The sequence below is a fragment of the Remersonia thermophila genome, chromosome 5 (assembly GCF_042764415.1).
Source record: "Remersonia thermophila strain ATCC 22073 chromosome 5, whole genome shotgun sequence".
Classification (NCBI taxonomy): Eukaryota; Fungi; Ascomycota; class Sordariomycetes; order Sordariales; family Chaetomiaceae; genus Remersonia; species Remersonia thermophila.
Genome location: NC_092221.1, coordinates 2237475 through 2264264, shown reverse-complemented (window position 1 = coordinate 2264264; position 26790 = coordinate 2237475). Strand labels below are relative to the sequence as shown.

The 26790-nt window shown below is 61.4% G+C and overlaps 8 protein-coding genes across 8 annotated transcripts; 4 read left to right on the top strand and 4 right to left on the bottom strand.

Moving 5' to 3' along the window:
• Positions 1–3430: 3430 nt before the first annotated feature.
• Positions 3431–4093, top strand: VTJ83DRAFT_5844 (uncharacterized protein; the record flags this gene model as incomplete). Its single annotated transcript, XM_071012489.1, has 1 exon — positions 3431–4093. The coding sequence occupies one exon, from the start codon at positions 3431–3433 to the stop codon at positions 4091–4093; it is 663 nt and encodes a 220-aa protein (XP_070865219.1).
• Positions 4094–8936: 4843 nt separating this feature from the next.
• On the bottom strand, positions 8937–10064 carry VTJ83DRAFT_5843 (uncharacterized protein; the record flags this gene model as incomplete). The annotated part of the gene is made up of 3 exons (XM_071012488.1): positions 8937–9670; positions 9731–9830; positions 9948–10064. The coding sequence occupies 3 exons, from the start codon at positions 10062–10064 to the stop codon at positions 8937–8939; spliced, it is 951 nt and encodes a 316-aa protein (XP_070865218.1).
• Positions 10065–10701: 637 nt separating this feature from the next.
• Positions 10702–14481, top strand: VTJ83DRAFT_5842 (uncharacterized protein; the record flags this gene model as incomplete). Its single annotated transcript, XM_071012487.1, has 1 exon — positions 10702–14481. The coding sequence occupies one exon, from the start codon at positions 10702–10704 to the stop codon at positions 14479–14481; it is 3780 nt and encodes a 1259-aa protein (XP_070865217.1).
• Positions 14482–15058: 577 nt separating this feature from the next.
• Positions 15059–17079, bottom strand: VTJ83DRAFT_5841 (uncharacterized protein; the record flags this gene model as incomplete). The annotated part of the gene is made up of 3 exons (XM_071012486.1): positions 15059–15764; positions 15843–16253; positions 16379–17079. 3 exons carry the CDS (start codon positions 17077–17079, stop codon positions 15059–15061), a joined length of 1818 nt encoding a protein of 605 aa, XP_070865216.1.
• A 345-nt stretch (positions 17080–17424) lies between these two features.
• On the bottom strand, positions 17425–19154 carry VTJ83DRAFT_5840 (uncharacterized protein; the record flags this gene model as incomplete). Its single annotated transcript, XM_071012485.1, has 6 exons — positions 17425–17443; positions 17519–17538; positions 17868–18129; positions 18202–18533; positions 18830–18892; positions 18951–19154. The coding sequence occupies 6 exons, from the start codon at positions 19152–19154 to the stop codon at positions 17425–17427; spliced, it is 900 nt and encodes a 299-aa protein (XP_070865215.1).
• Positions 19155–21549: 2395 nt separating this feature from the next.
• On the top strand, positions 21550–22833 carry VTJ83DRAFT_5839 (uncharacterized protein; the record flags this gene model as incomplete). Its single annotated transcript, XM_071012483.1, has 1 exon — positions 21550–22833. One exon carries the CDS (start codon positions 21550–21552, stop codon positions 22831–22833), a length of 1284 nt encoding a protein of 427 aa, XP_070865214.1.
• Positions 22834–23365: 532 nt separating this feature from the next.
• VTJ83DRAFT_5838 (uncharacterized protein) lies at positions 23366–24845 on the bottom strand (the record flags this gene model as incomplete). Its single annotated transcript, XM_071012482.1, has 3 exons — positions 23366–23715; positions 23805–24749; positions 24809–24845. 3 exons carry the CDS (start codon positions 24843–24845, stop codon positions 23366–23368), a joined length of 1332 nt encoding a protein of 443 aa, XP_070865213.1.
• Positions 24846–26183: 1338 nt separating this feature from the next.
• Positions 26184–26790, top strand: VTJ83DRAFT_5837 (uncharacterized protein; the record flags this gene model as incomplete). Its single annotated transcript, XM_071012481.1, has 2 exons — positions 26184–26226; positions 26327–26790. The coding sequence occupies 2 exons, from the start codon at positions 26184–26186 to the stop codon at positions 26788–26790; spliced, it is 507 nt and encodes a 168-aa protein (XP_070865212.1).

Genomic DNA, 26790 nt, shown 5'->3' with positions numbered 1-26790 from the left:
TTCTCAACACCGCAGAACACATGGGTGAGGCAGGCAGCGAGATGTTAGGAGTGTCAACTTGCCTCACTTACTGCGTAGCAGCTAGCGTATGTAGGTGGAGAAAGGGCCGCTCATCTGAGACGCATCCGGTCCGGATCGCTGTGCATCGATTCCACGGCGGCATGAACTTGGCAAAGGCGTACCCAAGTGCTATAACTAAGTAAATGGCTGGCATTCTTTCTTGCTTCTGGCGTTTCTTGCATGGATGAATGCCATCGCTTCGAGGCGAGGTCGATCCAAGTCCGTAGCATCTGGGACGGGACACTGGGCCTCGTTATCATCATTGCTCCTTGTATCATGGAGAATCCACTGCGTGTTTGTGTCGATGTGCCAGACGTTGAACAACCTAAGTTTTGGCCGATCCCTTCCTGGCCGAAAAGTTGATCGGTGATTGGGTGCTTTGCCCGGTGTGTGCTTCCTTCTTCCAATGCCTGAGGTTGCAAGAGCCAAGCGTGACGGGAAGGAGACCCGCCGCTTCCGGTTCGATTCTGGGAAAGTGGCTTCCGGCACTAAACCTATGTACCTACCTTAGCTAAGGTAGCGACGATCCATTTTACCTTGGAGTTTGGATCCATTACAAGAGAGCTCTCGGCGTTGCCATCCACACACACACCCGCACAAGCACTCTCACACGCACACGCAGGCACACACACACACACTCTCTCTCTCTCTGTCTCTCTCTCTCTCCGTCTCTGTCTCTTATGCGAGACTTTATGACCAACGGGTAGAGAAGCACTGCGGCTTAAAACTCCGATGAGAAGAGTCCTGAAACAACACCCTCATCTCCGATCCATGGAGTTTGCCCCCCCGATTTCCAACTTGGTACCGTGGGGCAACGAGTTTGTAATTGCGGGCCTCCTGGCATCCAAGTGGTGAGCCAGAACGGTTAGCATTGGACTTACACACACACCTAGCACTGGGAAGTCCGTTCCACAGACCGAAACCCAGCATCTCCGTCGACTTTATTGTCTACATACAAATGTTTGGCACCGATGGCCGAAGCCGACCCGCCAGATGTGACATTTTCCTTTCTTGGGGATTGTCAAGCTACTTGTCGAGGTGGAAATGATCAGCTTGCAATTTGCGTAGGGTTCGACTGGGCGTCATCTGGGTCCGGGGAACAAATGACTGCCCGCTCGTTGCGACGGGACACAGCAGGCCGTGACGCCCACCCCAACGGATGCCCCCCTCCAACACCCGAGATGTCAGGCAGGCCATGCTCGATCAAGCTTCCCTCGACATTCTGGAAGAGCGGAGAGGCTCCTCCGACTCGTGTTGCACCTCCCGCCCGTCCCGTGCATGCTGTGAGGTACAGTACGTACGGCATCTGAAGGCGGGTTCCCGGAGGGTTGTCATGCTATCGGTCTTGAGGTCGGGCACGGAGTTCCATTGCGAAAACGACCAGGAATGTCATGCACGCAGCCATCCGCCTTTCACAACCTTGGGAAGATGGGGTGCCCGGGCCCCCTACACTACCCTGCCCCAACATCTCTGAAGTCACGCCTGTCGCCCAATGTCCATCGCTTGCCCCGAGATGCTCCGTTCAGGTACCGAGCTTCTTGGTTCTCGGAGATTTGGCAAAAGGTGGTCAAAGTTGGGTTGCAGAGTGCCGGAACCGGCACCCCTGTGGTAACGTTAAACGTGTGAACGGCCTGGCTTGGGACCCTCGGCCGGAAAATCAACTGGCCGGATCGATGGGGACCCACAAAGCACGGCCCCACTTCGCAGCGCCCGCAGGGTCCGTTCCGGCAAAGCCAGACCAACCGCCAACCTCTCTGACGGGGACATTCTCGGTCTATCCTCCCCCGTAACCGAAGCTCAGCCCATTAGGACAACACCTCAGACTCCTGTCAATTTCTCGCTAACAAACCTCGGCAAGCCAATACCGCGACACAAGCCATGGATGGCGGCGGGCTCATCTCAAACCACAGTTGGGCCGGCACGTCATGGGTCATCTCAAGTGAGGAAAGGTCATCATGCTTTTCTTGATTGGACACCCCAAACCTTGTTCCACAGTAAGGTACTTACAAGACGGGGATGCGACGCGGAAAGCAAACTCCGGGCTTCACTCTCATTATCTCGCTCGTCCTGACGGCCCCAGACAAGCGGCTGCCGCTCGGATGGAGCATGCCCACGTGCCTTCAGACGTGGCTGCAGGAGGTTATTTGCCTGCGGCAGGCTGCCTCTGCTTCCTGCCCACACCACTCGCCGCCCGCCTAGCCTGAGAGGTTCTCCAGCGCGGTGGTATTGGGTTCATACAACCCGACGAGCCGAGTCCTCTGTGTTGCTAGTCCCGGTAGCCGAAATCCTCCTGCCATCTCGCAAACGCCATGGCCAACGGAGCCTTTGCACGAGGCCCTGCCCCCCCCCCCCCCCTCTGAGATCGCGACCTGGTAGCGCACTCCAACAATACGAAGCCTGCATCGCCATTCTGGGTTCCACGCTGCGTGGTTAGTACCACCGGGAGCGGTGATGAGCCAGTCCTGAGGAACGCCGGCGATGCGCCGGCTTTGGGCTCCTGATGATGCACCTACCCGCTTGCTTCTGGCAGGATGCCGGGGGACACCAAGACCTTCCGCAGAAGCCTTTTCGAAAACGGAGCTCATGCGGGACTCCTCCGTTGGCCGGCCGTGGGCATTGTGTGCGAATGGGGGCCCTGAGCCCCAGACCATCGCATCTTCATTCCGTCGTTCAGGGCACCAGGCCACAACATGCCCCCGCTGGCATCGAGCATGTTTTGTCACATCGCGGCTCGTCTCCTCCCGCGCGCGGGCCCATGGCGCCGACCAAGAATCCGGCACAAGAGGAGCTTTCGCTCTCTCGGCTATCGGCCTTCAGCCTTCCACGACGTGATGTACCAAGCAGGCTGCCAGCCTCTCTGCATGCAGCCGGCAAGAAAGTCATGCTCGCACCTTGACCGCTACGGCGCTATCGGGCTCGGAGAGCAGAGACTCAAAGGAAGCGGACAATACCATTCAGCTTCTGAGACGTGCCACGGTGGGGTCGATGCGGCTGGCCGTCTGTATGCAGCACGGCCGGGCATCATCATCGTCTTGGACAGCTCCAGACCCGCTCGATCGATGCCGCCATTGTGGCCCGCGGGATCTGCTGGGCGGCCCCTCTTCAGCGGAGACCACGGCTGGGTGCCTCCCTCCGGAGTACCCTCTCGGAGATTCCGTGCTCCGTAGCCACACGGCTGAGCTTACCCGTGGCTTCGCGGCCTGGGGCGGTGATCGATGTGTGCTCGGCCGACCGGTGATGGTTGCCACGCCCCTAGGCCATGCATCGCCTTGCCAGCTTGCATGACGTCTGACTTTTCCCCTCCGCAGCCAGACGGAACTAGGGCCCTGACTCAACATCATGTTAATATCGAACCGCAGTGGGCTTTTGCATGCGTGCGTTCGTGTTGCCCACACACACACACACACAAAAAAAAAGGCCCAAAGGGCTTTCGACTAGCCAACGGGGAGCGGGGACGATCGAACCCCTGGGGCTGGTCGCCAAAGTTTCCCCCCACCGCACACGCATGTACGCAGAGAGAAAGGCGGGGGACAGAATCACAGACGGGGTAACGGTCCGGAGTGGTGGGTGTGATCTCCCCGCCACCTGCTTCTCGCCGGCCTGGCCTGGGCCGTTTGTGCTGTCCGCACTTCCCTCACGTGGATCGCGGCCGCCCAGAGCATGGCGGTCTCGCCAAAGCTTTTCATCCTGCCATCCAGCGGGGACGCAAAGAGCGTCACAGTGCGCTTGCGGGTTTGTGTCACAGTCTTGGGTCTCCCTCCACATCTTCGAAACGATGGATACGGCACCGGCACTGGAGTCCTTCCCCGCCATGTCGGGCGTCTTGACATTGCTACGTACTTACTCGCAGTCCCCAGGAATAGGCGGCGCAGACACACCATATCTCCAGGGAGGTTGGGGTTGGTTGGTTGCACCATCAGCTTGCAGTGGCTCTGATGCTGCACGTGTGGAAAACAACAGGACGTCTCTCAATTCTTGTGACCACGATGGGGTTCTGGCTGGCCGAGCGGACGCCGCCTTTCCAGCAGTCTGACCTCCTGGCAACCCACTGCAACAACGGGGCTTACCTCCGGCCCGCCGATTCACGGCGTCAGCTCCCTTGTTTTGTCAGCCTGGCCGGGCAGAGCAGCAAGATCACCGCGTCGACGGTGGTGGTGTGTGCTTACAAGCACCCCGCCGATGACAGGCAGGTTGTCGGTGACGCTAGCCCATCAACCCCTTAGCCGCGCGCGTCCTGCTGACGCTCTTACGCTCCGAAGTTGCCCCCTAGATGATGAAATATCCTGGCCACGGCCGCGACAAGCGGCTCGCCATCGCCCCGACAGCCGTCCGGCGCCCCTCCCTCTTCTCGTTCGTGTGGGATATGACCATGAAGATTTTCGCCCCGTGCATTGCCAGCTCCGTTTTCACTCCCTGCTAGAGTATGATCGGGACAAGTCAAACGCTCCGAATCTTAACCGCAAGACCTATATTCCGTCTGACCGTAAGGTTCGGTTTGTCAGGCCATGTCTACTGTCACCGAGAGATCCTTGCCGCCGACGGATGACGCAGGTGGTTGTGTGGGTTTCCCCGTTACCATCATCACCACCAGCCCCTTGAATTCTTGGTTCGAGGGCGATTTCTTTTCGCTCATGGATTGTCTTGAGGGGGCGTTGAAGCCCGCTCGTTCCATTCCCTGACATCCCTGGCGCCGGAACACTGATCATTCCGCCGCCAGGCGGGGTCGTCGTTCCGGCGGATAAAATGCCCGAGACGAAAGGTTACGTACGGCCTTTCCATGCCCTCGAGACCAGCGAGACGCGCACGACGCGGCACAGAAGGACCTCCCCGAGATTCACCAGCTTGGGAGGCCGCCAACAAGGCCTTAACGGCCCTCTTTTTTTTCTTCTTTTTTTGTTATTAGCTCCTTTAGAACAGCTGAGCGGCTATAGCCGGGAGCTCTCCCAGCGAACGGCCCTGTGACGAAACAAGCGCGTCAATATCATAACGCACTACGCCACAACCCTCTTGGCAAACTTGGTCCGCGCGTGTGTGTGTGTTGAACTATGATAACATATCGCGCCCTGCGGCCGCCCAGCGACCAGCAACGTCGATACGGCTTCAGCTTCTAATGAAGAAAGCCGAGAGGTGATCAAGGCTCGCCGGTCAGCCCGGTCAGCCCGGCCAGTCATGCAGCCCCTGAGCGGCATCCAAACAAAACACAAACCTGTCACACCTCCTTCACGTAACTCAAAGAAAAAAAAGAAAGAAAAAAGGAAAGAAAGAAAGAAAGAAAGAGAGAGAGAAATAAAGAGAGAAAGAAAGAGAGAAAACACATCCCCCCTCGGCTTAGTGTGTGGGGTTACGATTTGAGTGGATGGGGATAGGGTACAAAGGTCCGATGTGGTTGCAAATGGAGGAGGAGAGGGGGGGGCGGAGCGAGCTCTGTTGAGGATTTGTGTTGGCTCGGTCATCGTCGTCGGGAACCGTTTTCGTGGCTCAGGAACGGCACGTTAACCCACTTCTGTTGCCACTGTTTCGCCGTCGTCGTCGGCGGCGGCGGCTGTGATGGAACCTCCGAGGCGGCTCCCACGTTGGTGATAGACATACATCACCTCCATCCGCAGATCATAGGCTATGACTAGCAATGAGTGGACCCGTCGTGTTGTATTGTGACGGTTGCGCAGAGCATGGTGCGTGGTGCTAGTTTGGTGTCTGGCGGTGGTATATCTGTATCTGTCTATGCATGCATGGGTGAGTAAGTGTGTGTGTGTGTGTGTGCATGCTGCACGCCGGCGATAGCTTGCCCTCGGATACCGCCCGCCAACCCAACCTCTCCAGCTTCATGCTTCCCTCTGTCAAGTGACGATCATAGCTATGGATCCGGAGGGGGGGGGGGGGGGGGGGGGGGGAGGGTGTGTGACGATGCTGGCATGACCTCCCGGTTTGGGAAACGAACATCTGTTTCCGAATGCGAGGGCTATATCTCCCTCCTCCCCGGCTGTTGCGATGCGTCCAGGACGTGGACGCCAGGGAGAAGATCCGTCGCGTTTTGTACTAGGGCTTTTTCGCCCATCTCGCCGACGAGGCATGTTTTCGAACGCCGATCGGCGTAGGGTTCTCCGCCCGACCCAGGGTCAAGGCAGCAATACCCTCTATATCCTCCGTTGGCCTGTCCAACAAAGTATGTACATCCACTCCGTGTTATCGTTTCGTCAAGAGAACCGCTCCCCGACTAATACCTACGCCACCTTCATCAAGAGAGTCCTTGGTGGATCCCATTGCCGTCTTGCCCTCGTTGCCACCCCCCTCCCCCCCCCCCCCCCCCCCCCCTCCGCCCCGCGGACGGAGACGGCTCCTGCAAAGCTTCGTCTTTTGACACTGGAGATGGATATTACGAGACCCCCTCCTCCTTGCCTTCGGCTTTCCCCCGGTTAGGTTCCCGGCCACAGCTCGCTCGCCAGCTGCTTCGCTGACTGGCCAGATTCACGCGAGACCCGTCGTGAGGGGGCCGGTTAATGAACGAGGCAATATATTGCACGTCGCGCTGCCGCGCGCGAGTCCGGGTCATCGACCTGGACCACTCGCACTGGTCGATACCGACCAACGCCGTTGAGCTGGTCCGGTTTTCCGGACCCTCTTCGGACGTTTTGTGCCTGAGGCAACTGGAGCAGCAGCAGCAGCAGCAGCAGCAGGAGGAGGAGGAGGAGGAGGAGGAGGAGAAAGAGGAAGAGAAAGAGAAGAAGACAAAGATCGGGGACGGGGTGTCTTGGTACTCTGACCACCCCCTTTCTCTCATGATGCTCTTGGCTTGTCAGGTTTCTCTCCACATGGTGGCCAACCTAAAGAGCCTTGCTGGTTCGCCCACCGGCTGAACTCGTTGCTCCCGGGTTCTCCTCAAAGTTCCTCTTCACAGCTAGCAGAAGCCGAGCTCCAATCACCCATCCGTCTCACTATGGACACACCTGAGGGTTGGCAGAGACAGTGTGGGCCGAAGGTAGAGGAGGAGGAGGTGGTGGTAGTGGCGGCGGCGGCGGTGGTCAACAAAAAGGATGTGTGTGGTCCGTGACGGGAAACTTAGCTCGCCCCATTTGGCGGGAAGCAAACGGGAGGGGGAGCAAAACTCCCGAAAGGCCGTGAAGGATTTGTTGGGTGCCCGGTATGCATGCCTGCCACCACCTCTCTCCTCTTGTCACTCGACACAGCACCCCAAAGGTTGTCGTTGTTGTTGGAAGCTCTGCGATGTATCCAGCACCTAGGGTACCTAGCCGAGAGGCGGGATGGTCACTCAGTCCTCCATCCGCCCTTGTTCCCGTCTCGCCTTCACACCAGCACCCGGCATACCCAACCGAGGAACCGCTATTGGATACCGGTCGCTGGGACTATTGGCCAGCGACAAAAAGAGCCCCTTCCTGGGGACCCAGCCTTTGTGAGTCGATTCTGGAGGGGATGACCTTCATGGCTGGTCCGCCGTGCCAGGGTGGAGGGGCGGCCGCAGGAGGAGGAGGAAGAAACGGACGAACTGACAAAACCCGACCGGCACGACGGTGGAGAAGGCAGTTCCTTGGACGGGCCCCTTCCCGACTCTCCACGGAGTCATCCGGTTCCGTGATAACTACAGAGCTTGCTTGCCGCTGTCTAGATCTGCGTCCTTGCCTCCCCGTTTCCACGGCCGACGGGCCGAGGCGAAATGCACGGGGCTCTCGGGAGACAGAAGAGAATACGAGAGAGAACAAGCACGGCAAGACCCAGGAGCGGTACAGGCGAGCAGGGAGTGAGATCTTATCGTCCCCTCCCTCCCGCTCCCCGAAAAGCACATCTGAAAATTCCTGTTGCTTAAGCTTAAGTGAGCACGTGGGAAAAGTCTGGGGGGTGGCCGCCAGCGTGTGGGCGGCGGCGACGAGGGGCGAGCCTTTCCGGGTTTGCGTTCATTGCTTTTCATTCTCGATAGATTTCTAACTACCGAGGAATTTTGCGGGGAGCAGATTGCGGAGAATCAATATGGGTGAAATGGCGGCGTCTGCTATTTAAGATGCCTCGCTCGGCTAGCTTGCAGCGGCGGATCTGATAGGGGGACGACGCTCTAGGATAGCCCCTTCAATTTGGCTTCTTCCGCGTCGTGGGCGTACGGTACATTGTGCGTGCACGCTGTACAGCTTGGTGGGACAATCTCGATGGTTGCGGCGGTGCTGTTGCTGTGCTCGATTGTTTGTTTACTTTTTGAACAGCCCCCCCTTTTCTTCAGGAGATATGCCCGAGGGATAACGAATACTATATTCTGGAGAACTATCGCACTGTTAACCCCAACCCTTACATCCACCCGATCGTGCATCCACGTTACGGGGTCGGTTTTTACAAGGTATCCAAGTCAATTCCCTTTTCTCCTTGTTTTCTGTTATTTTTTGTATGTTCTTTTTTTCTCTTTTGCCTTTGTTTTATTGTCCTATTTTCGTTGCATAGTGGCTGGTTTGCGATGGACCATGTTGCTAAAACTGTTCAAGACCGAGAGGAGCTTGTAGCATGCAGGTAAGAATTGTGTATAGCATGGTTTCTATGACCTTGTGTTCCCCCAGCATGTTTTTTCTCCCATCATCTGTCTCTACACTTCGAGCAATTCTGAGATGAGGTCAAAAGTAGCTGCTCGTCAAGCTCCTTGGATAGAGCTGATGCGTGGAACCCCGTAGCGTGGCTTTGCGTGGCTTGTCCGCGGGGTACTACTACGCGTCCAGCGTCCAACGCAGCATGCATCTCGTAGCAGCAACAGTCAGGTCTATCCTACCCAAACTCCAGGACTCTCAGGATCTTCCTCAACGTGCTGGTCCCAAGCCAGGTCGCATGCCTTGCGAGGTGCGATGCCCACGGCACCCCATCTGCTTGCCATGAAATGCTCCCCCCCCTTAGTAGTCGTAGAAGCCCTTGCCGCTCTTCTTGCCCAGCCAGCCGGCCGCCACCATGTTCTTTAGAAGCACGCTCGGGCGGTACTTGGAGTCGCCCGTCTCGGTGTGGAGCACCTTCATGATGGCCAGGCAGGTGTCGAGGCCGATGAAGTCGGCCAGCTGCAGGGGGCCCATGGGCACGTTGGTGCCGTTCTTCATGATGGCGTCGATGGAGTCGCGGTCACCGACGCCCGTCTCGAGGCAGATGATGGCCTCGTTGATGTAGGGCATCAGGATGCGGTTGGCGAGGAAGCCCGGGGAGTCGGCCGAGATGGAGGGGACCTTGCCGAGGCGCTTGCAGAACTCGATGGCGGTGTCGAGGGTCTCGGGGGAGGTCTGCAGGCCCGAGATGATCTCGACGCCCTTTTGCACGGGCACGGGGTTCATGAAGTGGGTCGAGACGACGCGCGAGCTGTTGGACGTGTCGTTGGGGTTGCCGCCGGTGGCGGCGGCGGCGATGCGGGTGATGGAGATGGACGAGGTGTTGGTGGCCAGGATGGCGTGCTTGGGGCAGATCTGAGCGAGCTTGGCAAAGATGTCGAACTTGAGCTCGGGGATCTCGGGCACGGCCTCGATGACGAAGTCGACGTCGGACAGGTCATCGAGGGAGGTGGTGGGCTTGAGCAGGGCGCGGGCGGCGTCGGCCTGCTCCTGCGTGATGCGCTGCTTGCCGACGTCCTTGGCAAGGAGCTTCTCTAACAAGAGGAACTTAGCCACAGCTGGATCGGGGGACCAGGCCACCGGCGCTCACCAACCTGCAAACGCAATCCCCTTGTCCAGCGAGGCCTGCGACGAGTCGACGAGCGTCACCGGAACCTGGGCCTTCTGAGCCGCCACCAGGGCAATTCCGAGACCCTGAAGTTCGCGTCGGCGTCAGCATCAGCATCAGCGTCCCGGCAGGATATGCACCACCGGCAACCCAGCCGCCAACCCAGAATCCCTGCAGCGAGAAAGAAGAGCGAGCATCCGTACCATCTGCCCGGCGCCGAGGACGCCCAGGCGCTTGACGTCGGCGGCGGGGCGGGCGGCCGTCGAGCTGAAGCATCGTACGCGGCTCGAGAGCCGGAGGGCGTGCCGAACGGAAGCCATTGAAGCAGCCATGACTGAAGAAGAAAAAAGAGGAAACTGGGGGAACTTGGCAGCAAAAAGGAAGGGGAGCCCACGCTATGATACAATCATTGAGCAACAAGAGATCAAAAGAAGCTTCCCGGGCTCGAAAAGCCAGGGATGGCCCCGTGAGAGCGGCTAACCTCGGTCATATGCGCCAACCCTGGCCCGTTTGGGAGGAGGGTTGTGACATGTGCCGAGACTTGGCTCCCGCTTTCCGGAAAGCCCGCGGGGCGCACAGTGCAGCCCAGCGAAGATGGAGCACTCCGTACTGGCTGGTATCCGCACCGTCATTAGCACTGTTTCCAAAAACGGAACGCGTTGGCTTCTTGGCGTGACGAATTGACGACTCGAATGGGACGCGTCGGGCGCGTTTGTTGCCAAGCAAACCTTGGACACAGCGGGACATCCGCTGCCAACAACCAAACGTTACCTACCAACAACAAACAACAAACAGCGGGACAGCGGGACAAAAACCAACCATCCCGGCAAGCAAGCCCCTTTGGATATCCCAACCCTTCCGCCTCCGCCCCTGACCGACCCCTCTCCCCCGCCGACGCCAGCCCCCGGCGAGCCGATCCGAAGCCGTCTTCACATGTCACCGCTCTAATCCGGCACCATGGAGGACGCAGAGGGCGTCCACGATACGGTGCACCCGCAGGTGCGGGCGCACATCACCAGCCTGGTGTCGGCCCTCGGCGGCTTCAGCATCGACGACGACCATGGCGGCTACAAGCTGGGCGACGACGCCCTCGAGGTGCTGCGCGATCTCAAGAAATGGATCCGCTTCTACGACGAAAAGACGAACCGCATGGACGTGGCCCGCTGCCTCGCCGAGGCCAACCTCGTCGGCTCCGACCTGCTGCACATCCTGGCCACCTGGCCCCCCAACGACAACAGCAACAACAAGTACAAGGCCAAGATCGCCCTGGCCTGCTTGGAGCTCATGGTGCCCCTCACCTGGCCCATCGAGCGCGACCGCGAGACCATGACCGTCAACCACTACCGCCACATGCCCGTCCTGCAGCTGGCCCAGGTCGGCTACAAGCGCGCCATCATCAACTTCGATGCCGCCCCGATCCTTGCCACCGCTGTCCGCGTCGCCCTCCCGTCCATGGCCGTGCCCAACGGCGACCGGACGGCCCGCGACCAGGGCATCATCAAGCTCGTCCTCTACTTCCTGCGCAACATCGCCATGATCACGCCGCCCCCCGGCCTCCAGTACGACGGCGACGAGACCCAGATCTCCCGCTCCGCCCTCATCGACGCCTTCTCCTTCCAGGACATCTTCCTGGCCCTCCTCACCATCGCCTCCAACATGGGCGACGACTTCCGCACCGAGGACGTCATCGTCATGGACATACTCTTCCACCTCGTCAAGCGCGTCGACTCGAGCAAGCTGTTCGTCAGCGAGCAGCGCCTCCACAAGCTCAAGGCCGACGAGCTGACGGCCGCCCGCCAAAAGGAGGCGGCCATGCTGAGGGCGTCCCGCAAGAACGCCCCGACCCGCCACAGCCGCTTCGGCACCATGATCTGGGTCAAGCGCGAGGGCGGCAAGCTCGCCACCGTCTCAGGCCAGGACGCCCTGCTCGACGCCGCCGCTCGAGAGAGGAAGATGGACAGCACAAAGACCTTCAAGCCGCCTCGGCGCCCGCGCCGCGAGGACATGGAGCCCAAGGACCTGGGCCCGCCCGTCACGCTGGACGAGAGAGCCCGCCAGCAGCTCCGCTCCTTCGTGTCCGACTTCCTGGACGCGGGCTTCAACCCCCTGTTTGGCCACGTGAGGAAGTCGCTCGACCGCGAAGCCCCCCACGTCCTCCACTACCACCACGGCCAGTTCTTCTACCTGGTCGCGTGGTTTTTGCAGGCGGAGCGGATGCGGCGCAAGGCCCAGAAGGGCTCGAAACAGCCCGCGGGCCCGGACGACGTGAGCAGCTTCAACCTCATCGCCGCGGTGCTCAGCCAGGAAATGTTCATCGCCATGAACCGCGCCCTGGAGCGGGCCTACGGCGACAAGGACTGGCAGCTCCTGACCACGGTCATGCGCTGCTTCACGCAGATCCTCCTGACGGTCCAGGAGATGTGGGAGTCGCAAAACGAGGACGACCACGACATCGCCGACAACATCCTCAGCCGCCTGTTTTACGAAGAGGCGACGCACGATGCGATTGCCAACATCGTCCGGACCTACAAGGACCAGGGCTTCGAGTACCTCGACGCCTGCACCGAGCTGGCGCATTACTTTCTTCGCATCCTCGAGGGCTACTCGAAGCAGAACGTGGACCTGCAGGTCCGCTCCCGCAAGCGGAGGCGCCGCAAGAGAAAGGCCGTCAGGGCCGCCAAGGCCGCCGCCGGCGAGGAGGGCGCCGACGACGACGACCCGGGGGATGTCGACGACGACTCGGCCGACGACGAGAGGCAAGCCGAGAAGACGAGCCAGGAGCGCAGGTTCGACTTCAAGCGCTTCGCCACCCGGTTCACCCCGCAGGGCGTCGTCGACACGTTTGTCGCCTTCACCAAGTACTACCGCGACCTCGACGACGCCCAGCTCAAGCGGGCCCACCGCTACTTCCACCAGGTGGCCTTCAAGCAGGAGATGAGCGTCATGCTCTTCCGCCTCGACATCCTCCATCTCTTCTACAACATGATCAAGGGGCCCGAGCCGCTCGACAACAGCTCGCCCGCGTACAAGGAGTGGCACGACCTCACCAAGTACATCATCCGCCGGTGCATCCACAAGCTCGAGGAGCGGCCGGCCCTGTTTACCGAGCTGCTCTTCTCCAAGATCAACAGCACGGCCCACTACCTCGAGTACGGCTACGAGAAGCAGACCATGGCGTCGCATCCCCGGCCGGCGGCCGAGCTCGAGTTCAAGCACGAGGCCGAGCGGGACCGGCAGATCGCCATCGTGGTGGGCGTGCTGCTGGACAGGAACCAAACGGACCACCTCGAATGGTTCAAGAAGCAGCTCTCCGAGGCCGAAAGCGAGCGCCGGGCTTGGGAGAAGGCCGAAGAGGCTCTGGCGGCCGAGAGGCTGGCCGAGGGCGCGGCGACCGGGGACGCGGCCGCCGAGCCTGGCGCCAACACCGAGAGGACGGCACCCCACGCCACCCTCCGGCCCGACAACGACGCCCGCCGGACGGCCATTTTCAAGAACCCGCACCTCCGCCTGCTGATGAAGCTCGCCGGCGCGGAGCGGCTTGCCCCGAGCCTCGACGAGTCGCCCGACTCCATCTGGGTCATCCCGGGCACCATCACCGCCGATGTCATCCAGGAAACCCTCGCCCACATCCACCAAGCCGAGTTCACGCCCCCGACGTTCCAAGACGGCGAGCTCGCCGAGGACCAGCTTCGCCGCAAAGCCGCGCCGCGCAAGCCGCGCGCATCCCGAAACGACAACGACGACGACGACGATGACGACGGCAACCAGGACCTCCGCGGCTTCCTCGACCATTCGGACGAAGAAGACGACGGGGCCGCCGGCATCCTCTTCCCCAAGGGCGGTCCTACCGTGCGCAAGCGAACCGCCGAGGACGAACCCCCCAAGAAGCGCGGCGCGCGCCGCCGCCGCAAGCGCTCCGACAGCCAGGAGCCCGACGACGCGCTGGCCGACGAAAAGGCCGAGGCGCGGCGGCGGGCGCGGCGCAAGCGCGAGCTCGAAAAGGCGCGCAAGATCAAGAGCGCCGTGTACGTGGACCCGCGCGACGACGAGTCGGACGAGGAGCGGGACGCCGAGTTCTTTGCGCGCGAGCTGGCGCGGCAGGAGGCCAAGAACGCGAGCTACGGGCTGGGCGGCGGGGAGGCGGCGATGCCTTCGGGAATCGAGCGGTCGGCGTGGGAGGAGCTGCTGGGCGGGGGCGACGGGGACGAGGAGGAGGGGGAGGAGGAGGCGGTGGCAGCTGCGGCGAGCCGAGGGAGGAAGAGGAAGTCGGGCGGCGCTGCTCGCGCGGTGAGCAGCGAAGATGAGGACCAAGACAACGACGATGACGAGGAGGAAGACGAGGAGAGCGCGTCGGGGAGCGACGGCGGGTCCGATTCGTCTGCGACAGCGGATAGCGGCTCGGAAGAACGACCGAACAAGAGAAGGAGGAGGATATTAACGACTCAGAAGAAGAGGGTCGTTGAGGAGGAGGAGGAGGAGGAGGAAGAAGATGATGAGGATGGCCAAATGGACCTCGACCGTCCTCAGGAATCATCTTTTTGGACGGCCCAGTCCAACAAGGAAACCAACGATGCGCCGCTGCCCATCGGCTCCGGCGGGATAGCCGGGGAAAAGAAGGCGACGGAGGCCCACGGCGAGGACAATGATGATGATGATGACATGCCTGTGGCCAAACCAACCAAGGCGAGGCCGAAGGCCAGGGCTGGGTTCATTCTCGAGGACAGCGATGAGGAGTGAGCATGACGATGATGATGATCATCATCATCATCATGCACGGCACCACCCGTCCAAGCGTGCGGATTGAACCCATGATGGTTGCACGTTATAGGGATGGGGATGAACGGCTCGATGGAATGGCCGATGATTTGTTTGGGGCGAGCGGCAATGGATAGACACGTATCACACGGGCGTTGGAGAAAGGGACCGGGTTGTGTTTTGGTATCTAGATGTCGACCGTACGCATCCACCTGACCGACTCAGCCGGGTCGGTTTTCCTGCAGAATGATGAAGGGGGGTTTCCAGCGGTTTGCTCTCGATGGCCATCTGGCCGACCACCCATGCGTCAGAACACGGGGCTCAACATGGAAACCTCTCCATGAGATCTCGTTGAATGGGATGTTTCGGTGACCCTGGAAAACATGGGGAAGAACCTCCACCTGCTCATGTCGGCGAGGTGCTTATCGTGGAATGTTTAACGAGCTTCGGTGCGTGTACTTTCTACCCAATACCTTTGTTTTTGTTTTCTATGCACTGCGCCTAGTTCCCGTATCCCAAACCCCCTCGAGAACGCCTTTGCCAACGATCGTCATGCTTCCTACCGCCCCGCTTCTTCTTCCTCCTCTTCCTGCCTGGCCAGGTTCGAATGGAGCTTGTGCTGCTGCATGCGCGAGACGCTGACGAGGCCGCCGACGGCGAGCAGGAACGCCATGACCCAGACGCTGCGGAAGGCCTCCATGAACGACGCGATGACGCCGTCGTACCAGCCCTCGGGCAGCCTGGCGAGCTCGCCAATGTCGTCGCGGATGCGCGCAATCTCCTCGGCGGCGCCGTCGAGGTGGCCGAACCGGTCCCACAGCCGGGCGCGCAGCACGTTCTGGTACGCGGCCGACGCGGCCGTGACGCCCAGGGTCGCGCCGACGGAGCGGAAGGCGTACGTGGCCGACGTGACGACGGCCTGGTGCGCGTGGTCGACGGCGGCGATGCACGCGAGCAGCGTCACGGTCAGCATGCCGCCGTAGCCGAGGCCGAGGAGCAGCATGGTCGCGAAGGGCGCCCAGGCGGGGGCGTGCTGGTCGAGGGTCAGCGCCATGAGCGCGGTCGAGGCCACGAGGGTGGCGACCGCGGCGACGCCGAGCCCGACGTAGCGGCCCGTCTTCTTCATGACGAGGCCGCTGCCGAAGGAGGAGATGGACACGCCGAGGGAGGAGGCGAGGATGCGCACGCCGGCCTGGGTGGCCGAGTGGCCCAGCACCTGCAAGTACAGGGGCGTGTAGTAGAGCGTCATCAACATGATCATGGTGCTTTTCGATGCTCGTTAGCTCCGTCAATGCTCTTGTTTGTTTCGTTGGGGAGGGTGACGGGGCAAAACGTGTACGTACCAGAGGAAGCAGCAGACGCAAGCCGAGAAAACGGTGCGGTGCAGCAGCAAGCGCACGGGGATGATGGGCTGCTGCGCCTGCGTCTCCCACCAGCACAGGACCACCATCATGGCGCAGCCGAGCGGGATGGTGGTCCAGACGAGCGGATCGCTCCACGGCACGATGTTGCCGCCGGCGTTGAGGCCCAGCAGCAGCAGGACGAGGGACCCCACCGTCAGCAGCGCGCCGCCAAAGTCGACGCGGGCGATCAGAGACCTGTCCGAGATCTTGGGCGGCACGTCGACGAGGTACCACACCAAAAGCCCCGATGCCACGACGATGGGCACCTGGATGAGAAACGCCATGCGCCAACCCCAGGACGACGTGTCGTTGATGAAGCCGCCGAGGACGCCGCCCGTCATGGCTCCGGTTCTAGCGCGCAGCAGGGCCGTCGAGCCTTGGTTAGCAAGCCCATCCATCACCCGCGATGCGTTTTCCGCGGCCGGTCAAAACGACGAGGACGACGAGAGGACGGCCGCTCAGGTACCTCTACTCACCCGTAGACGATATTCCCCACGCCCTGCACGACCCCGCGCTTCTTGAGGGGCACCAGATCCGAGGCCAGAAACGTGCTGATGCTCATGAGGCCGCCGCCGCCGACGCCGGCCACGACCCTGCCGACGATGATGCCCGTCTCGTCCCGCGCGAGGCCGCAGGCGAGGTTCCCGGCCGCGAACATGGCGTTGCTAAAGACGAGGCCCGGCCCGCGGCCAAAGATGTCGGTCAGGCGGCCCGACAGCGGCTGGAACGCGGCGTTGGCCACCAGGTACGCCGTCGCCAGCCACGACAGCAGGCTGAGCGAGCGGAACTCGCTGGCGATCGGGGCTGAGAGGGTGGCCATGATGGAGCTGTCGACGGCGCCGAGGAAGACGCCGACGTAGGTGGCGCCCAGGGTGAGCCACAGGCGCGCCGGCGAGAGGGCCGCCGCGGGGACGAGGACGGTTTCTTCTTCGTCCCCCGCGGCGGCGGGTTCGGCGGAGCCTGCGGCCTCGGAGGTGACGGAGGTGACGGACGAGGCAGGTTTGGAGGCGGTGTCCTGGAGGAGAAGAGGGGTGGTTTCTGTCGGGGCTGCGAGGCCGTTGGCCGCCGAGGGTGACGACGAGGATGGTGGTGAGCCAGCGCGGGATGGAGAGGCTGATGAGCCCGCCGCCACGCCGGAGCGCGCGGCTTCTAGGTCGCGATCGGCGACCATGGCCATTGCTCTGGCCGTTGTTGGGCCTTTTCTTTTTTTTTTTTTTCTTTTTTTTTCTTTTTTTTTCTTTTTTTTTCTTTTTTTTTTCTTTTTTTTCGTTTGGGGCTGATCAAGCTCCCCGTGCGGTGAATTATCCGGGTTGGGTTGGGAAAACGGAGAGCCGAGCCGAGACGGGTGAGGTTCAAAGAGAGGACGTTGAGGATGAATGGCGTAACAGTTGATGAGATGGCGGCACAAATGTCATACGCCGGGGCCAGGGGGGGGGGGGAGAGAGACACGCCTCGCCGGCCCCACTCGGACGACCCGAATGTCGGATCTGAGCCCCGAGACCTACGGGCTCCCTTGACGCACTTACACGTCAGCGAGCGGCCTTTCGGTTGTCAGCATCAGTCACTCAGGTCAATCACTCGCTCAGTCGCTCAGCAACCAGGAAACGATCGCCCACCTTACGCCAAGAATTTGAACCTGAACGCCTTTTCTTTCTTTTTTTCTTTTGGCTTTGTTTCCTGGAGCTTCTTTGGAGCATCCGTCTCTCTCTGTCTCTCCATGGGGTCTTATTCATCCTCTTCGCCTCTTCAAATCGCCTGCCCGAGCCGCGGCCTGCCGAGACCGCGGAACCGACCGCCCGCGATCGGGGGAGAAGGGAATGCATGACGTGCTCTGGGTGCAACCAAAACATTTCTGCACTGAACATCCATATCGTCTGCTGCATTCGTAACTTCGGAGACGACACTCATTCTCCTCGCATGTTGGTCATGATGATGAGATCAGCTTCCACGCCCCGGTCCTTGCACTCCATCACCCCCTAGGGGCCTCCCCGCGTCGAGGCTCCTGCGCCCGGCTTCGAGGATGGCGGCCGTCGCGACCGTGTTCCTCAGCGTCGGCAGCCCCTTGGCACCCAGGTCGGCCGGGTTCAGCTCGCCGGCGTTAATGGCCCGGCAGGTGTCGACAAACTTGTCGAGCGACACGCACCCGTAGCCGCTCCGGCCGTTGAAGTGGCCGTCCTCGTCGGGCGCGTACCGCATGTAGAAAGGGGGGGGGGTTGTGCCAGGCCAGCTGGCCCGCGGCGTCCTCGGCCACGTCGCAGCCGCGCTTGGCCTGGTTCACCATCATCTCGCCGCTGCTGACACCATCGTGCCCCAGATGTTCGGCGCGGTGGCTGTTGAGGTGGTACGAATGTCCGAGTCGACGCCGGTCCACACCTTGAGCGTCTCAAGCTGGACCTTGGGCTGCGACATGCAGCTGGAAAGGCAGTTGAAGTCGCCGTGCTGCCGATCCCGCGCGCGGGCGTCCCGGTAGGCCGGGCCGTAGCGCTTGTGGTGCTCGAGCAGCTTCCCGGCCGGCTTGGTCATCAGGACGTAGATGCCGCGCTCGATGGCGTACAGGGCGATCGGGTAGTGCGTGATGTCGAGGGTGAAGATGGTGATGGCGTTGCCGGGCGAGAGGGCGTCGATGGCTGCCTTTTACACCTCAGGATCGATCGTATCATTGGCGGGGTACATTTCAAACGACGTGTCCGGGTTGTTGCAGGCCAGCGGAGATGTCCTTGTGGAGGTGTTCCCCTGGGTCAGGGCCAGGGGGCGTCAGCGCATATGTCTCGCAGCAGCAGCAGCAGCAGCAGCAGCAGCAGCGACACGGAGACGGCATCTCGTACGGATCGCAGGGAACTTTGTTCCATGGACGCCCGCCATGCCCAGCTTGCCCACTCTTGCGTCTCTGGCGGAGATCAAACAGCGTCAGCCCGACGACGCCGGACTTCTTGCCGCCGCCCCGAAGCGCCACCGCCGACAAAGCCGGCGGTGTGCTCGCCCGTGCCAACCTGGCCCGTGGTCAGTCAGTGACGTCGAGACCCTTATCGAGGAATGCGTGAGGCGCACCATCAACACATTGAGGAGCTTCATGATTCCGGAACGCTGCGTGTCCAGACCGGACCGTTCATGCCCAAGCGACGTCGGGCTGTAGCGTCGAAAGAAGCTGATGAGCTCGGGACACCGAATTTGGGGTAGCCAGTATGTGCTATGCGTCCCCTGTGAACCGGCTGGCGACTCCCGAGGCACACGGGCTACCCAGCAGCGAGACATGAAAAGACAACGATGCTCCGTGTGCCCTGCCGAGCAAGACGTCAAGGCGTGCCCGGGATCCCGGCATGACGCAGTCCGGAAGAATGCACGAGGAGTTCAAGGTAGGTACACAGGGTACATCGGTTGGAGAAAAAAAAAAAAACCAAGCCTCTTAGAGAGGCGAGCACTCGGCGGCTGTTCTTGTTCTGTACAAGGAACTACACGAGGTGTGTCTTTTTTTATTTATTTATTTTTTTTACCATAGAACCCAGGTGTCTCCGTCTTGAAGCTGAGAGATGATTCAGCGGTCCAAGAGGACTGACATTGGGATCCCAGCGGACTTGCACACGAGTTGCTCGAGGTTATGGAATCTTGTAAGCATTCTACAACGTCCAATGATGGAACCCCAGTGAAGTCACTGTCCATAGGTATACTATAGTACGGTACGTACGCAAAGGATGACAGAGCACGGGAAGCCCGGTACGGTACCTGGGCTCAACCCGGCCCTCTCACTGGTGGAGACATGGAAATGCCAAGACGAACCCACGTGCCCCACCGTTTTGTCCGAGCCCCACCCCCACGCGAACTCCCGAAGACCCCGCAGCCCGGGCGGGTCTCGAGCCTAACTTTACTTCGCTCCAACACCCCAAGGCGCCTTCAGGTGAACATGCCGCCCGCCGGTGGTTCCAACATCCTGCATCGACGTGCGAGATCCGAGGCGCTCTCCAGAGCACGGTCGCTGCTGGAACGGCTCGCCGCGGATCCGCTTGCTCTACGGTCCGAAAAAAACCTCAATACCTGAACAGCTCCCAGAACCATGCACGTTCCTGCAAGGCTGAAAAAGCCATGTTCCATCCTCCCCATTTACCCTCTTCGTAAGCTGGCAACAAAGAACACTCGCGTCGACATAAACCATGATATCCGATTGGAGGAAACCAAATTCTCCGTCGCATATGCACGACGGATGATCGATGTGCCTGGTCCACCAGGCTCCGGCAGAGGGGCGCGGTCAAACCCGGGGGGCAGACGCCACCGCATCTCAAAGGCCCAAGAGCAAACCCGCCGCCGCCGGTTCATAAGAGACAGGCCGTTGTTTGTCGACAAGGACAAGGCCAACCCGTCGAGCCGGAGGGATTTGTTTCTTTGGCTCGCTGGTATGCTTTCCTGCTGAGGGCCCGTCCCATCCGCCACCCGGCCGAGGGCCAGAGATCTCAACCCCTTGTTGGACCACCGGGCTTTTCGGTCCAACCACGGACTTTGTGCGGCCCATAACTACCCCCCTCAGCCGCAGCTTTTCCCGGCTCTTCATGTCATAATGTTGCGGGGTGCAGCTCCCGTTCGCCGTTACCCCGCCGTCATTCTGCCGCCATCCCGCGCTTCGGCTCGACGACAAACGTCACCCAGACCCCGGACCGGCGAATCGAGGCCTCGCGGTGTCCAAGGGAAAAGAAGAAAAAAAAAAAGCCATCTGTCCAAAGGGCTTGACCCTGCTGACATTCCACTCCTTGACCGAGCCATCTAGCCTGCCTTTCTTTGCTCACCCCATGACCTGGCCTAGCCTAGGCCGCGAAACGTGGCAGGCGAATTGTCCACTTACACCCCCGGGTCCATGGGTCCAGCGGTTCGTTCATGGCTAGAGACGACACCAAGCGCCCCCGGGTCTGGAGCATCTCGAGTGATGGTGGCGTGTTTCCCTCGGTGTGTATGTGTGTATGGGTGTGTGTGTGTGTCTGTGTGCGTGTGCGTGCGTGTGTGTGCGCGTGTGTGTGTATGGGGTGCACCAGCTTTGCCTCCTCCGTCCCAGGGCTTCGGTTCCCTTACCCCTGGGCCGGTCCTTTCTGGTACCTCATGGTCCATCCAGAACTGCCTGGACGGGCCCGGCTGCCCGGACGAGCCACCTAGGTACCTCGCTTGACTGCTTTTGGGTGCTTCCCGGGGCTGGACAAGGTCGCCGGGTGCTCTTTTCAAATGCCGGGCTTCATCTAGAAGCCCGTCCATTCCCCCATTCGAGGGGGGCCCAGAGATTGCGTTCGATTCCCTCGTCCCACAGCGCAGGACGGTATGCGAGGAGCATCCATCGTACCGAGAGGCCAGCTGCCGAGCCCACCGTCTTGCATGCGTCCATGGTCCATGGCTGCATAGTCGCGCTGGATTGGGAACCCATCCATGCGCTCCCACACGACCTTTCTCCCGCCCGGTTCCCGTCCTCCGGGGGGTTCGGCCTGGTCAACCTCGCCGACCATCCAAGTGGGGAGAGGTTCCGCGCTCGCGCCTATCCCACCAACCACCCTGCCCGTGCGGCCGTGCCTCCGCCGGCTGCTGCGTGCTCCTACGTTCCCATTCGAGCCCCCCGCATGATGGTAGGCGCTCCACGACAGCCGTCCGCGTCCCCGTCCCCACCGGTCGTTGACGCGAAATGGAGGTGCCCATGGAGCGGCGGTTCTTGCAGCTGAAGAGCCCCAATTTCTTCATAAGCCGCGGCGTGTCCGCTTTCGCCAGGCCGTCTTCTTCCATCTTGCGCCTCCATCCTCCCTTGGCGTGCTTTCAAGCCTCCTACCACAGGCATTTCCGTCTTTCTACGACGCTGAGAAGCAGCGCCAGCGGCAGCACCAGCAGCAGCACCAGCAGCACCAGCAGCCCTCCGCCCCGCACGGTCGTCCCCTTTCGCTGCAAGGCCACCATGACGGCCACCAACGGCGTCGCTACCGCCGTCGCCGCCACCAATGGCAACAGCAACGGCCGAAGCCGGGCGCAGCCCCGGCGGCCGCTCCCGTGCGGCATCTACGCGCCCACCATGACCTTCTTCGACCCCGAGACCGAGGACGTCGACCTTGCCACCGTCAAGAAGCACGCCGTGCGCCTGGTGCGGTCCGGGCTGGTCGGGCTCGTGACCATGGGGTCCAACGGCGAGGCGATCCACTGCACGCGCGAGGAAAAGGTGGCCGTGACGCGCGCCACCCGCGAGGCCCTCGACGAGGCGGGCTTCGCCGACACGCCCATCGTGCTGGGCGCCACCGAGGGCAGCGTGCGCGGCACCGTCGAGCTCTGCCGCCTCGGCCACCAGGCGGGCGCCGACTACGCGCTGCTGCTGCCGCCGTCCTACTTCCGCGGCCTCATGGACGAGCAGGCCGTGCACGACTACTTCGTCGCCGTCGCCGACGCGAGCCCCCTCCCGCTCATCCTCTACAACTACCCGGGCGCCGTCGCCGGCATCGACATGGACTCGGACCTGCTCATCCGCCTCGCCAAGCACCCCAACGTCGTCGGCACCAAGTTCACCTGCGGCAACACGGGCAAGCTGACGCGCGTGGCGCTCGCCGCCCGCGCAAAGACCCCCTGGGACGACGGCTCCGGGTACATGGCCTTTGGCGGCATGTGCGACTTCACGGTGCAGACGCTGGCGAGCGGCGGCAGCGGCATCATCGCGGGGGGCGCCAACGTCATGCCCAAGGTGTGCGCCCGCGTCTGGGACCTGTACGTCGAGGGCCGGCGCGACGAGGCGGCCGCCCTGCAGCGCACCCTGGCCAAGTGCGACTGGGTCCTGACCAAGAGCGCCATCGCCGGCACCAAGCAGGCCATCCAGAGCTACTTTGGCTACGGCGGGCACCCGCGGAGGCCGCTCAAGCGGCTGGACCCCGCCGCCGTGGCGGCCATCGAGGAGGGGATCCGGGAGGTCATGGAGATTGAAAAGTCGCTATAAAGCCGGGGGGAAGGGAGGGGGATGTGTCCGTTGTCCAAAGGTTGGTCCGCCTGGGCACCTAGGTAGGTACCACCTAATTATCTATCTAGGTAGATTCTCGACATGGGCTTGGCGACGTGGAGGTGGCGGGCGGGTTGACTGGCCATATCCGTTGCCGCTCTTGTGGTCATGGCTGCTATCGTCCGTGCTGTTGTTGTAGTTGTTTTTGTACGTTTGGATCAAGTTCCTCAGGAGACTATTTTCTTTCCATATATTTTTTTCTGGGAAGGGATTGTATCTCCGCATATACGATTGTATAGAAAAAAAATGAACCTTGTTGTCGCTGTTGTTGTTGTTGTTGTTACTCGGTATTGCCTAGACCAACGGAGGTGGTTGGACCTCAAGGTCAGTGAGAGACGGCTCACCGAACCGGCAACGGAGGAAAAAAAAAAAAAAAAAAAAAGAAAAACTACTCCCGCAAAGATTTGTATTTCTTGGGAAAAAAGAGAGTCTCTATCACAGACCCAACGCGCTGCTCCCACCGAGAGCCCATCTAGACTTTAAACTTCCGCGGATCCAACTTCGCCACCTCCCCGTCCACCTCGTCCCCAAACAACATGCCCGCCATGAGATACCCCGTTCCCGGGCCGTTCTGGATTCCCCAGCACGTATGGCCCGAGGCCACCCATACCCCCGGGACGGACGTCGGCCCGACGAGCGGGCTCCGCTGCTCGCCGAACCGTACGTGCTGCGGCAGGTAGCACGCCTGGCGCGCCTTGACGGGCGCCGCGGCCAGCGCGGGCGAGATGGTGCCGATGTAGGCAATCAGGTCGTCGCATCGGCCCTCGTCCACCTCGACCAGGTCGGCGGTGGCCGGGAGGGGCACCTGCGTGTCGGTTTCGCCTGCGTCCGGAGGTTAGTCTCTGAGCCATTTCCAAAAGAAAGAGAGAAAAGAGTGGAACGGCGCCCAAGGAGCAGCAGTCGCTACGTACCGCACGCATAGACCTCGCCAAAGGGACGGGCGTAGATCTCCGGGTCGACGCTGCCCTTGTGCCGCCGCTTCTGGCCCTGTTCCCTGCGGTGCTCGGGAACGTAGCTGGGCGGCAGCTGGATGTCGGTGAAGACGGCGTGCGGGCTGACCTCGGCCTCGAAGACGACGCTGTGCGCGCGGACCGTCTCTATCCTGGTCCGCGGCAGCAGCTTCCCCGTCCAAGGCCCCGCGGCCACGACCACGTCCGTCGCGTCGTCGATGCTGTGGACCGCCCCCCCGGCGTCACGATCCTCGTACTGGACCGCAGGAGCTCCGGACGGCCCCTGGCCGATCTTGGTCACCCGGGCGCGGAGCTTGATGTCGACGCCCTTCTCCCTTGCGAGGTCGGCCAGGGCGTTGGTGAAGTGGAAGGGGTGCACCTGGGCTGTTTCGGTAGCCCCGGGCGAGCCCATCTCTTCGTAGTACCGAACCAGGCTGCCGTCAATCCAATCCATGTCCCGGGGGAGCGGCGAGCCCTGCAGCAGGGCGGCCGCCTTGGGGTCCTGCTTGGGAAGCTTCTGCCAGCCCTTGGTCGAGTCCTCCTCGAGGGCGCTCCGTATCGGGGGCTCGCCGTCGACGCCGCTGCCGGTTGGCGGCGGCGGGGGTCTTGCGGTCCTCGCCTCGAGGTCCTTTTCCCTGACGACGGCGCCTATGCTCCCGCATGCCAACCGGCGATAGCCCCACCGCTCGGCGCCGTTGTGCTCCTCGGCCAGCTCCTTGTGCAGGCGATACGACAGCGGCACGATGGATTGCGGGTATGCCCAGAGGGCGAGAAGCCCGCCGGCCTTGCCCGACGCGCCAGCAGCGATCGAAGACGCTTCCAGAAGAGTGACGGTGTGAAGCGCCGGGTTGAACTTGGGATGGCGCGTCAGGAAGTAGGCGACGCTGCAGCCGATGATGCCGCCGCCTGGGGTTGGGCGCGTGAGCCTCGTCGGCTGGGTTGGAGCGAGCTGGGGTCCAACGCACCTACGATGACGATCTTGCGCTTCTCCTGCGTCTCCATCCCTGCGCCGGTCTCTCCCCTCCTGCAACTTCCCGGGAGCGTGGGAGAATCAGCCGAGGAAGACAGGCCCCTTGGATGGCGAGCAGGTCCTGGGGAAGACGGAAGGGATTCGCGGCTACGGCCTGGGGTTTGAACTCGAATCGGTGAGATCCTCCCAAGCCCCGGTCCTTTTTCTTTCTTTCCTTGGTGTCCTCTGGAGGGTTTCCACGAAGGCTCTCTCACTCTCTCACTTGTCGCTATTATGAGTGAACATGGGCCGGGAGCCCCGCGATGCGGTGGTCCAAGCTTCCCACGGTGGGGCAATCCACGTGGTGGGGGAGCAAGCTGGTGTGGAGACGACACGAGGGACCGGTCAGGGCCTGGAGGAATGAATGACGTAGTTATATAGTATGGCCCTGCGCGGGTTGGGGTTGGCCAACCCACGTCGCACGCCGGGGTTTAATCATTAATACTGTCTAGTTAGTTGTGTGCTGTCCTTGGTTGTTGGTCATGTCTCTTGTCCAACATCAGACTCTGCGCTGCCAAACACCTAACAATTGCAACTCTGCTCCTCAAGGATCCTGCGCATGCGGAGATGGCCTCCTTTTCCTCAAGGACAAGGCTCTCATGTCCCTGCAGCGGTCCGAAGCCGAAGAGTGGGGTTCGTTTCACCTGATCTCAGCCCTTCAGCCCGGCTTAGGGACCATGCTTGGCAGAAGGACTGCTCAAGACATCGTTCCTTGTCAGAAGGCCTCGAGATGCTCCCGGTCGGGAGCGGGGAAATGGTCGAGCCCGAGACACGGCGCTAAAGAGCCTGTGATGGCCCCCGGTCCGGACGAGGACTGGCCTCGAGGCGTTATTTTGCATTGCGCAAGGAAGAATCACGACATGTCTTTTGAGACCGGTACTTCCCCATCTCCGACGTATTCCCGCCAATAACGGTGGGGGATTTCCAAGCAGGCGTTTGGAATCAAAGGGGAAAAAAAAAAAAAAAAAAAACGGGCCTTGGCCTCGACAAGCTCGGCTGCGACCCGACTGACGTGACCCCAGAAGGTACCGAAGCTAGGCGGGTTCCACATCTTCCGAGCCCGCTCCGTCTTTCTGTGACCATTTCGACCCGTGCCAACGCCTTGGGGCCCCTCACACTTCATGTCCAACAAGATCCCCATCCTCCGTCAAGCATCTTCTCTTGTTGCGCATACCTGTCGACCGAAACCAAACCTGCCAACCGGTCCAGCTGCCGCGGTCGTCCGATTGTTTTGCGCTCCTCCGCCGTCCCCCTCGCCACGCATCAAGCTCGCCCGCCGCGTTCCAACCCCGCATCAACCACCGTTGCGCCGTCGTCAACGCTTTGCCACCATGTCCTCCGATAAGACCTTTTTCGACTTTACCGTCAAAGACAGTCCGTCGCCTCCTGCCCCTCTTCCCTCCCCTCCCCTTTTCTTCCCTCCCCTCCCGGTGGCACAGCAGGCACTGACGCTTCCCCCCCCCCCCTTCTTCAGAGACGGGCGCCGACCTCCCCCTGTCCAAGCACAAGGGCAAGGTGGTGCTCGTTGTCAACACGGCCTCCAAGTGCGGCTTCACCCCGCAGTACGCCGGGCTCGAGAAGCTGTGGAAGACGCTCAGCGAGAAGCACCCGGAGCAGTTCGTCATCCTCGGCTTCCCCTGCAACCAGTTCGGCGGCCAGGAGCCCGGCAGCAACGACGAGATCCAGGAGTTCTGCCAGATCAACTACGGCGTCACCTTCCCCATCCTCGGCAAGGTCGACGTCAACGGCGGCAGCGCCGACCCCGTTTTCACCTGGCTCAAGTCGTCCACCCCGCGCTTCTTCGGCATGGTCGACAGGATCATGTGGAACTTTGAAAAGTTCCTCGTCGGCAAGGACGGCACGGTCAAGGGCCGCTGGTCGTCGGTGACCAAGCCTGAGTCGTTGGAGGCCGAGATCCTCAAGGAGCTCGAGAAGTGA